Raw genomic sequence first — 12,171 nt, forward strand, 5'->3', positions numbered from 1 at the left:
TCTTCCCTATATCTGTTTTTGTTTTTAGAGTAATCAGAGGTTGAGTGGAGGGGGAGGCAGGTAGAGGTATAAAATATCTCTGAACACACCCTGCCTTTGTCTTTAATGGGTTTCTCTAGGGGAAGCTTAGGAGACTTAAGAGTATAAAAAACAAGCTCATATTTGAATATTCCTGCTCTTTATATGAATATACATACATTAAGGAATAAATCTTAAAATGACTATGCTATCAATTTAAAGATCAAAAATGTCATGGAGGCCAGGCATGGTGGCTCATGCCTGTAACCCTAGCTCTTTGGGAGGCTGAGGTGGGTGGATCACTGAGGTCTGGAGTTTGAGACCAGCCTGGCCAACATGGAGAAACCCCATCTCCACTAAAAATACAATGAGGCCAGGCACGGTGGCTCACACCAGTAATCCCAGCACTTTGGGAGGACAAGGCAAGCGATATGCCTGAGATCAGGACTTCGAGACCAGTCTGGCCAACATGGTGAAACCCTGTCTCTACGAAAAATACAAAAAAATTAGCCGGGTGTGGTGAAGTGCACCTGTAATCCCAGCTACTTGGGAGGCTGAAGAATCACTTGAACCCGGGAGGCGGAGGTTGCAGTGGGCGGAGATCGTGCCACTGCACTCCAGCCTGGGTGACAGAGCAAGACTCAAAAAAAAAAAAAGGTAACTGAACAGATGCTATTCGGTTACACGCTATATAAAACAATATACCTTTTTTCTCTCTTAAGTGATATAACAGAGCTTTACCTGGGTCCCAGTCTTCTACAGCTTCCCACAACCTCCTCTATAACTAAGGATAACTAGTTTAACAAAACAAAACCAAGAAGCCTAGAATATATGATTACACAACTAAGGTACGCTTTATTTTGAAAACTGTCACTTTCTCTTTAGAGGTTATTTGTTCTTCAATCAAGAACTATCGGGGCGATTTAACTGAAAAAGGTCTGTTTTTAAAAAGTTTTATGCACAATGGTGTGTTTTATTAAAAATGAAACCACTTAAACTGCTAATTGCTACCATTCTTGCTTTGACAAACTATCCAAAGCTAACACGTTGAACTGGTTAAGACTCAACTCTCAATCATTTTACACAGTTTTGGCAAATTACAACAAAACATAACAAAAGCCATTCCACTCCGGTGTGAGGTGCCACGTTTGAAGTAATTCTATAAATAAATCATGGCTTTAAAATACAAAATGCTTAACTGCTTTTTTTTTAAATAAAAAAAATACACTATACCTGGGCTGTGAAGACCATAAATTAAGCTCAAAGCAAATAAATACGAGTTATAAGAAGCATACACTTATTAGCAGTTACTCTTAGCAAATTTCTGAAATGGTAATGGTATTTATTTCACCTGGGGAAGGGATTGGTATTTTGGCTTCTCTGGACTTTTCTGGAGCATACAAAACTGAAAAGGCCACCGTCCCTGCTGGCCGACAAGAAGAGGCGAAGGCTGGAGGATCACTAGATTGGGACAGTAGTAGAGGACTGCCTCAGATCTAGAACTAAGTATGATCCCTTCTTTGTGTTATAAAAACTAAAACGAAAAACTACACTGCCCCACAGTCAGCTCCCAACTCTGTGGAAGTGAGGAGGGCGTGTGGGCGGCAGGTGTCAGGCGGCCTCCGCTCGGCGCCTTTGTTGAGTGTCGCCGCCCCCACCCTCCCTGCTTCCGTACGGGGATTCCCGCACCAGGCGACAGGCGCCTCGGGGCTGGGGGCCGAGAAGGTAGCCAAGGACCGCACCCGGGCTTCCGGCCCGTCTGGGAGGCTTGCTTGGCTGGGCCGGGACTGGGCAGGGCGCGGAAGGGAGCGGTGGGCGCGTCGCAGCCTTACCTTGGACACCATCTTCTTGAGCTGGCTCTCCGACACCGCCATGACGGCCGCCTCCCGACTCCACTCCCAACAAGCAGAGGGTCAGCAGCTGCTGGGTTGCCCCAGGCCGCCCCACACAACCGCACACCCCCACCCAGCCTCAAACAACAGGAAGTCGGTAACAAGACAGCACTTCCGCTTCCTCTACGTCACTTCCGGGACGCCATCCTGAGGGCAAAGGTGGACACGGTGTGGGATTGAAGGAGGCCTGGTAGGGTGGTTCCAACCAACCCGCCCCTCGAATGTCAGATTCAGCCGGACGAATCGGGTCCCAAAGATGAGGGCAAGACTGTTCTGAGGGTCGAAACTCTGTTTCAGGATAAGATTGGCAGGTATTTCAGAGTCGATTTAAGGAACCTAGGGACGGGAGGGGAAGTACGAAGGGCTTGCCAGTTAGGTTTAATGACTGATTCATCAAGTGGGAGGACTCTGCACTGGCAGGCAGAGAACTGTTCCGCCACTGACTTGTCCTTGTGATAATGGCAGGCTAGTGCATTTCTAGCTCAGGCATCAGTTTTTCCCAACTCTTAAATGATACATTCGCATTAGATGACCAATGTTCCTCTGATTATCTAGTGATTTTTTTTAAGCTTAAAAGTCTACTACGTTGGCAAGGGTAAAGTATAGAGCCTTTGTTTCACAAGATGCCAGACAGTACTTTCTTCTCCAGGAAACCGTTCCCTAAGTCAGAATTTCTCCTCTGTGCCCAGACATAAATGACAACACAGGCTGTATTCTACCTGGTGGTGTATTTGTGTACTTGTTAACCGTCAAAATCTAAGCCCTCGAAGGCAGGCTTACTTCAGATCTTAATTGCCTAGCACAATGCAAGAGTAGGTATTCATCTTAATTGAATTTCTACTTTTCCCGTAAAAATTCTTCATGGTGACTTAAATTAGTCATTATTACACATCACCGCCAGTTTTGTAAGCACAGTGTCATTTAAGGTGTTGAAAAGTTTGAGTTTGATGATGAGATGTTTGACAGGATGATTTTAGTATATCCCTAATGATTACAAGGCTGTGGTATTGATTCCCTTCAAAGCTGGCATCTAAGTAAAGGTCACATTCACAAGAAGGGCTTAACTGAAAGCATGTAGAAGCATTATTATAAACTGTTGCTAACACACACAAATAAAGGCTATTCCAACAGGTATTGTTTTTTCTGTTTCTTTCTTTTTTTTTTTTTTGAGACAGAACTCCGTTGCCCAGGCTGGAGTGCAGTAGCGCCATCTCTGCTCACTGCAACCTCCGCCCGTTTTTCAATAACACCTTCGTTAAATATACAACTCCAGTCAAATCAAACTAGAGGTCAATCTGTTCTTACATTTTACTTGCTGTTAGATGTCATTTAAAAGCAATGTGGTTTTCAAACTGTTCTTAAAGCCACAGCTTAACCAGGAGTCCCTTTAATGAGAGCAACTGTACCTTTATGAATTGGAGGAATGCCACATAATATATATTTTTACATATTTTATACATTTATAAATATAAAAAAAATTATATATGTGTGAGTTTATTTTATATATATATATATATTGTTTGTTTGTTTGAGGTGGAGTTTTGCTCTTGCTTGCCCAGCCTGGAGTGCAATGGCGTGATCTCAGCTCACTGCAACCTCTGCCTCCCAGATTCGAGCGATTCTCGTGCCTCAGCTTCTCGGGTAGCTGGGATTACTGGCGCCCCCGACCAAGGCCAGCTAATTTTTTGTATTTTTAGTAGACACAGGATTTCACTGTATTGGCCAGGCTGGTCTTGAATTCCTGACCTCAGGTGATCCGCCTACCTCAGCCTCCCAAAGTGCTGGGATTACAGGTGTGAGCCACCACACCTGGCCTATTTATATATTTTTTGAGACATGGCCTCATTCTGTTGCTGAGATTGCAGTGCAGTGGCGTGAACATGGCCCTGGCTGAAGTGATCCTCCTGTATAGCTGGGACCACATGCATGTGCCACCATCCCCAGGGAGTTTTAAAATTTTTTGTAAAGATAAGGCCTCATTTTGTTGCCCAGGCTGGCCTCAGAACCCCTGGGCTCAGGTGGTCTCCCACGTTAGCCTCCCAAAGTCCTGGGATTACAGGTGTGAGCCACTGTGCCCAGCAATATATTGTTTAAAAAGCTTTCTTGCTGCATGTTTACTATCAGTCTTTTGCAATCTTTCAGGGTCAACACTGTACCCCGATATAAAGTGTTAACTAATTATATATTTCATTGGAACCATGGTAGATTGAATGTGTGTGGGGAAAACGTTTTTGTGGTTTTGGAAATATGCAAAATCAGTTAATTTTTTGATATTAAGGTAATAGTAGTTGAAATGCTTTTGAAAGTTGCTTGCCAGGTGCGGTGGCTCACGCCTGTAATCCTAGCACTTTGGGAGGTCTAGGTGGGCAGATGATGAGGTCAGGGGATCAAAGACCATCCTGGCCAACATGGTAAAACCCTGTCTCTACTAAAAATACAAAAATTAGCTGGGCGTGGTGGCACCATGCCTGTAATCCGAGCTACTCAGGAGGCTGAGGCAGGAGAATCCCTTGAACCAGGAGTCAGAAGTTGCAGTGAGCCGAGGCTGTGCTACTGCAGTCCAGCCTAGTGACAGAGAGAGACTCCATCTCAAAAAAAAAGTTGCTTGCCATTTCAACACTAAAGATGAGTTTTTTTCCACTCATTAGGCATTTTGATTTCCATCCTCACATATATTAATGGAGAATTTAAAATCCCCAATTATCACAGTTGAAAACACAAATAAGCTGGTGGTACACCTGTAGTCCCACCTACTCCAAAGGCTGAGGCAGGAGGATTATTTAAGTCCAAGAGTTCGAGTCCAGCCTGGGCAACATAGAACCTGGCTCAAAACCAAAGACTTAAAAAGTTTTCTTGCTAAAAATAACTTAAAAGTTTGAAAACAATTGATAAAAATCTAGTCTCTTCATTTTACACAAAATAAAATATCCTGGGTGCTGTATGAATTATATGAAATAATCTTTCTCCTTAATCTGAATACTTCCTTTCACTTAATAAATGAAGCATCACCTGGTGATTTTAAAATCAGTTTATTTTATTCATTATTCTTAATATTTAAGGAAAGCACTGTAAATTGGAAAAATAAAAGTGTACTTTCTGCTACATTAAAAAAGCATTTTTATCCCAAGCCCACTAAAAATTGTAACAAGCTCTGCATGATTTTGTAAAAATAAAAACACAAAAGTTAACAGAAGCATTTAGAATGTCAAATTATCACAACATCATAGGGAAGTGGTGGTGGTGGTATTACTTCTTGACTGGGATTTACATGATTACTAATACAGTTAACACTCAAGGAAATATCTGATACAGAGAATTACTTCTACATTGTGGCCTTCCAGAGGGCAAAGACTATATTATTCATCTTTGAACAGTCAAATTCTAACACAGTATTTGGAATAACAGTAAGTGTTAAATAAGCATTTGTTGTATTGACATGTTTCTTTTATAATTAATGTAATAAGTTTTTGGCAATTTATTATACAATATTTTCTGGTTAGATTATTGTTCAAAAGTATATTAGGAATTATCTAACTAATTAGATATCAAATATTAGAAAGGCTGGTTGCAAAAACACAAGAAATAGTTTTTAGTTTTACTTTCCTATTTCATATAAAAGGACAATAACAATACACTGTTAGGGTAACATGAAATAATTTACGTGTATATTGAAATTACATAGAACTAAATGTTTATCTCTTCAAATGTCCAAGGTTTTTATCCTGTTAACTCTGGGGGGACTCTTTCCAAGGGTATTGAATACTTTTCTGCTTTCCTAAACATGGGATACTGAATATAATTTCACCTTTTCTTTATGACTAAAGTTCATCATTATAAGCATTCCTTATTACACTAAAACAGCATTAGTTTGCCAATTTCCTCTTTACCTAGGATGTGTCTGGCCTTATATACCCTCCTATCACCGTCTGGATTCACCTATTATATGCTCGCTTTATTTTTATTTTTTTTAGAGACAGGGTCTCACTCTGTTGCCTAGACTGCAGTCCAGCGGCATATCATAGCTCACTGGAATCTTGAACTTCTGGGCTCAAGCAATCTTCCTGCCTCGGCCTCCTGAGTAGCTGAAACTACAGGTGCTTATGACCACACCTGGCTAATTTTTAAAATTTTTATTGGAGACACAGTGTCACTGTGTTACCCAGGCTGGTCTCAAACTCCCAAAGTGCTAGGATTACAGGCATGAGACACTGCACCCAGCCTTACGATATGCTGTTAAAGCACCTTGGAATTCTTCACAGTACTTTTTACACTTGTAATTGTATATTTATGTGAGATTTTATTACTATATCTTCCATACTAAATTGTATAGACCATGAGGGCTGGTACCTAGACCAGGCCTATTCACCATTAATAGTTCTACAGCAGGTTCCTAATAAATACTAGCTGAATGACTAAATAAATACCTACCTCAGTGCATAACCCCCTCTGCAATTTGCTGAGGAAATCTGGGAATCCAGGGATTCAGTCTTCCTAAAAACTATGTTTTTTAAGAAAGCAAGCCTTACGTGAGAATGAAAGTAATCCTTTCATGATATATAGGACCCCAACTTTAGGGTCTTTTGATAACCATTTTGGCCGTTAAGCATTTCCCCCCTTTTAGTGCCTAGAAAAAGTAGAGGTTGTATGGATAAGTGCCCCTTAATAACCATGACTTTTTGAGCACTAAACCTCAATTTCCTTTTATAAAATGATGATGGTAATAGTCCCTACTTTGGTGGGTTGTTGTGAGGATTCAGTAAAATAATGAAGTGCTTTTCACACTGCCTTGTATATACGAAGTGTTGATGTTAAGTGTTACTATTAGGTGTATGTCAGAATAGTAATAATGAGCTATCTCTCACATAAGAAAATATTGCTTTTGATCCATCACCAAAGTGTGTGTACTCTGAACTGTGTCATCAGGAGAGGTTAAAGGATTTGCTCAGAATAAATAATGGCGAGAATTCATTTGACCTCTCCCTATTATGATCAGTGTTTTTAATGAAAATCTCATATTATGGCTTTAAAGTAAGCTGCTTGGCTTTAATTCATAATCTGTTTCCACTAAAAATTCACATTTGGCTATGGTTCTACTAGTACCACAATTAGTTGATGAGATGTTGGAGATCTTATATATTCCAGGAAGAAGTTATGGAAAATTTCATAAAGGAAGTCCCACTAGAAATTAAAGTATACTTTTAATGCATATATTTTTAAAATTCACTTTCCCTTTTATGATTTTATTTTTCATTTATTTATTTATTTTCACTCTTGTTGCCCAGGCTGGATGCAATGGCATGATCTCGGCTCACTGCAACCTCTGCCTTCTGGGTTCAAGTGATTCTGCCTCAGTCTCCCTAGTAGCTGGGATTACAGGCATGTGCCACCACATACAGCTAATTTTGTATTTTTAGTAGAGATGGAGTTTCTCCATGTTGGTCAGGCTGGTCTTGAACTCAACCTCAGGTGATCCACCCACCTCGGCCTCCCAAAGTGCTGGGATTACAGGTGTAAGTTACTGCACCCAGCCCCCTTTTACTATTTTAAAGTGCATATAAAATTCTTTTCCATTTTTTGGTAGCTAATGAATTTGAAAGAGGGAAATACAATGCTTTACCATTACTACCAACAGCATTTTACACAAGAAACATTAGTAACTTAAGCTGTGGATCCTGTAATCCACAGGGTGTACACCTGACACAGATTTTGTAAATACATACCGGGCCTTGAACTTATGTTTATTATAGAAGTCAAAGGGCAACTTTCTTTTAAAGATGTATTACTTATAAAATAGTCCCAAAGTGTGAATTGTGCTTTCAATTTAGGATATATGAACCAAAATGATGCACATTGGAGATTAATGTTTACCCCTGCTGTAGATTTAAAGAACAGAATAGACATCTCAAGAATGCCAAATAAAATTAATTTTTCCCTTCCTTATCTAACTCCTTAAAGATTTAAATCACAAAGCTAAACAAGAAACCCTCTACTTTAACCAAGGAGTTTGTAAGGATAGGTAGAGCAGGATACAGAAATTCTCAAACATATATATATATGTAAAATTAAATGACTTTTCTTTTCAGGTGGAAGTCCAACCTCTCAAATTGCATTTGAGAATCAAAGTTTTAACTGTTGTTGGAGACCATGGATTGAGGATGCACTGCTTTGGAGTTTCTCAGTAATTCTAACTTCTTTCAATGTAGTTTTGATTTCAGATACTCCACTGGTTCCCAGGATGCAAGGCAAACTTAAAAACACTTCACTATTTATATCATAATATCCCTGAAATGAGAAAAATAGGGATTATAATAGAACTAAATCACTGCAAAGAAGGTAATACAAAAATGCATGCTTTCTTGCTTTCTTAGTTCTAGGACAAAGTGATAATTTGGACTTAAAAAAAATTTTGTGTTCATTTGTTTTGGTTTATTTTAATTTTATTTTTAGAAGTCCAGACCTCACAATTAATTGCTCACTGATTTTATAAACTGAAGTTATCATTTCAGAAAATTTTTGAGAGATGGAAGCAACTTGATCAGACACCCCCTTTGTAGAGAAGTAAGCTAGCCCCCCTGCAATATGGGTAGCAGGTTAGGGGCTTAGGGAAAAGATAGTTAAGAACGGATTTCCTAGGGAGGGGCATGGGAAGGTCTCTAGGCACAGTCAAATTACAATAGCTTCTTTAAAAAAAAATTACTGGTACCATGATGGTCTGTATTTATGGGGTACATGTGATATTTTGATGTATGCATACAATGTGTAATGATCAAATCAGGGTAACTGGGCTATCTATCACTTCAAACATTTATCATTTATTTGTGTTGAAAACATTCCAAATGGTTTCTTCTAGCTATTTTTTCTTTTCTTTTTTGCGATGAGGTTTCTCTATATTGCTCAAGCTGGTCTTGAACTCCTAAGCTTAAGCGATCCTCCCCCTTGGCTTCCCAAAGTGCTGGGATTACAGGCATGAGCCACGGCACCTGGCCTCTTCTAGCTATTGTGAAATGTACAATAAGGCCAGGTGAGGTGGCTCACACCTGTAATCCCAGCACTTTGGGAGGCTCAAGGTGGGCAAATCACGAGGTCAGCAGATCAAGACCATCCTGGCCAACATGGTGAAACCTTGTTTCTACTAAAAATACAAAAATTAGCTGGGCATGGTGGCGTGCATCTATAGTCCTAGCTACTTGGGAGGCTGAGGCAGGAGAATCACTTGAACCCAGGAGATAGAGGTTGCAGTGAGCCAAGATCATGCTACTGCACTCTAGCCTGGTGACAGAGTGAGACATCATCTCAAAAAATTAAAAAAATACAATAAATTTTTAATAATCACACTCATCCTACTGTGCTATTGAAAACTAGAATTTATTCCTTCTATCTATTTTTATACCCATTAACCAACCGCTTTTCATTCTAACCCCCAACCCCAGCCTCTGGTAACAAAACATTCTACTCTCTACCTCCATGAAATCAACTTTTTTTTTTTAAAGCTCCCACATGAGTGAGAATATGTAATATTTGTCTTTCTGGCACATAAGTCTAGGGTGACTTGGCTGGCTAAGATGATAAATGACAATCAGAAGAAATTTACAGATACATAAACACTATTTGGGGGTTGCCAAAAATTACATGAGGGTGAGAGGGCAACCTGATAGAAGTCCAGACTCTTTTTGTTTGTTTTTGAGAATAAGTCTCACTATGTAGGCTGGAGTGCAGTCCTGAGATCTTGACTCACTGCAATCTCCACCTCCTGCCTCAGCCTCCCAAGTAGCTGGGATTACAGGCACACGCCAATACGCCTGGCTAATTTTTGTATTTTTAATAGAGACGGAGTTTCACCATGTTAGCCAGGCTGGTCTCAAATTCCTGACCTCAAGTGATCTGCCTGACTCAGCCTCCCAAAGTGCTGGGATTAACCAAGATTTTATTTTTGGAGACAGGGTTTTTCTGTGTTGTCCATGCTGGAGTACAGTGACGGCTCACTGCAGCCTCAACCTCCCAGGCTCAAGAGATCCTCCCATCTCAGCCTACTGAGTGGCTTTCACATACCTGGTGAATTTTTGTTTTTGTTTTTGTAAAGATGAGATCTCACTACGTTGCCCTAGCTGGCAGACTTCTCATAGCTAAGCAGGATAGGGCTTAAACTCAACTGCCTTCTCCTACCTGTTACTCTAAAAGCTGGTGACACTGAAGACACCTGGGTTTGAGTATGAACAACGATTTTGCTGGTTTTGTATTAATAACATCTAAGTTTAAAATATAATGAGAGAGTAAGAATAGCAATTACCTTTGCTAAAGTTGATACAGAATGCACTTTCTTCTTATTGTTTACAATACTGTCAACCATGTCAGCTACTGATAGTCCAACAGACCAGGATCTTTGACCTTTTACTCTTAGCAGTTCCATGGCTCTAGGTTACAAAAATACTTGATCTCAGAAAATCCACAAAATATGCACATTTAGTTTTACATTCTGGTTAAGGTATTAATTAGATGTTTCTGTGACAGAAACAAGAGTTATTCAGCAATTGTTATGGAGGCCTGTAGATAATCTAATGTTTATTTTTTCTTAAGATGTCAGATAGGCAGTTCCAAGAAAATACAAATGACCTAGTAACATAAAAAATGTTCACTGCCATTGATATTTGACCATGAACTAAAACAATAAATACCAATTTGCCTATCGATAGCTGGCAAAAACTTAAAAGACTGATAACTAATTTGGAAAAACTATATACAGGCATTCCCATAATTGCTATTGAGAATGTAAAGTGATCTAACCTTTTAGGAAGAAGATTTGGGAACATCTGATCTAGAAATTCCTCTTCTAGGCATTTATCTTACAGTAATATGCTCAAGTGTGCAAAGATATATATAATAAGTATGTCTGCCATATTTGGAAACAACTCATCAAAAGAGGACTGGTTAAATAAATCACTACCAAATAAAATACCATGCAGCTTTTGAGAAGAATAAAGTGGGTTTTACATGTACAATATGCAAAAATGTCTGAGATTTATCATTAGGGAAACAAATCAAGTTGCAAGATAGTATGAATAGCATAAATCTACTATTATTATTATTATAATAATATATTTGTGGAAGCATTGAAAAAAATTTTTTCTTTTTAGAGATAGAGTCTCTATGTTGCCCAGGCTGGTCTCAAACTCCTAGGCTTCAGTGATCCTCCCTTTCAGCCTCCTGAGTAGAAAAAAAATTGTTTTAGCATGTAGACACTAAATTGTTAACAATGGTTGTCGCTGAAAGATGGAATTATCTTAGCTTTTTAATTTCTTTTAATACTTTACAGATACCTGCAGTATTTGAAGTTTTATAATAAGCATACATTCTATTGTAAATGGTAAAAATACACAAACTTAAATTTCTTCCTTTTAAAAAGTATAAATGCAGAATTGTGTAATCAGATTAGAATGACATATCATACATTAGTCTTCTCAATAAGAAAGAGAAAACACTTTTTCTAGTTGTTATATTCTAAAAATCATAAGCTGACAGCTTGGAAAGCTAAAAATCAATGCCTCTCAAACTTCAGGAAAATGTGAAACAACAAATGGCATGAAAATAAATTCTGTGTCGAGTCCAGCCTATGGGGTACAGACCGCTGGAAGGCATCTGGTTAAAAGTAAAAGATACAAGGATCTGTGTGTTATGCTTTTTTTTTTTGCCTGAACATATAATATGGCTTATCCATTCATATTAGACTAATTTCCAGATCTGTTTATCTGTGATTAATAGATATTCACTTTTAACTGGTGTGGACAAATTATCTTCTACATTAAGAAAATTGTTAATATCCTCAGATGCTTAGATAATAGAAGCAGTAAATCACTGTCTACAACTAAAGAACATATTTTACCCTTTAAATGTCAACTGTGTTATCTGAAAAAGCTTGCAAAGCACTCTTAGATCTACCTTCAGATAAGATATCAAAGAATATAAAACACTGCTCCTTTATACTTTTGGATTTTTTTGTCCATACTAGTTAGTTTTGTTTCCAGAAGCCTGGTAAGTACATACTGTATAAATAGCTGTTAGCTATGAAGTACATGATTTTTCGTTGGATAAATGCAAATTTCTAGTCGGTGTTACCTGTTGGACAGCTGCACTTGAAAGGTATGACTCATGACTTCTTCTTGGCCACTCCAGGTGAGCACTAAAAATTAGATGAAGAATTAATTATATTTTGCCAGTGACTCTCTTTGGATTAAGATGTGATAACCGATATTTTGCAGTCAAGGGT

The 12,171-nt window shown here is 38.9% G+C and overlaps 2 protein-coding genes across 28 annotated transcripts in view; both read right to left on the minus strand.

Annotated features, from left to right (window-relative positions):
* The window catches only part of TSG101 (tumor susceptibility 101), a 52,252-nt gene extending 50,240 nt beyond the window's left edge, over positions 1-2,012 (minus strand). For all 3 annotated transcript variants that reach the window (XM_035265969.3, XM_035265968.2, XM_054242150.2), the window contains exon 1: positions 1,851-2,012. Coding sequence is in view for 1 of the 3 variants with exons in the window: in XM_035265968.2 (XP_035121859.1) it covers positions 1,851-1,892 (42 nt within the window). In the remaining 2 variants the exon portion in view is untranslated. The remainder of the gene's footprint in view (positions 1-1,850) is intronic.
* A 2,911-nt stretch (positions 2,013-4,923) lies between these two features.
* The window catches only part of UEVLD (UEV and lactate/malate dehyrogenase domains), a 65,755-nt gene continuing 58,507 nt past the window's right edge, over positions 4,924-12,171 (minus strand). For 18 of the 25 annotated variants that reach the window (XR_013523350.1, XM_035265974.3, XM_078340734.1 and 15 more), the window contains 3 exons: positions 12,021-12,084; positions 10,198-10,321; positions 4,924-8,192 (listed from right to left, as the gene is read on the minus strand). Coding sequence is in view for 20 of the 25 variants with exons in the window: in XM_035265974.3 (XP_035121865.2) it covers positions 8,028-8,192; positions 10,198-10,321; positions 12,021-12,084 (353 nt within the window). In the remaining 5 variants the exon portion in view is untranslated. Of the gene's footprint in view, positions 8,193-10,197; positions 11,112-12,020; positions 12,085-12,171 lie in introns of all 25 variants that reach the window. The other 7 variants (XR_013523349.1, XR_013523352.1, XR_013523351.1 and 4 more) reach the window with 3 other exon arrangements.

The sequence above is a fragment of the Callithrix jacchus genome, chromosome 10 (assembly GCF_049354715.1).
Source record: "Callithrix jacchus isolate 240 chromosome 10, calJac240_pri, whole genome shotgun sequence".
Classification (NCBI taxonomy): domain Eukaryota; kingdom Metazoa; phylum Chordata; class Mammalia; order Primates; family Cebidae; genus Callithrix; species Callithrix jacchus.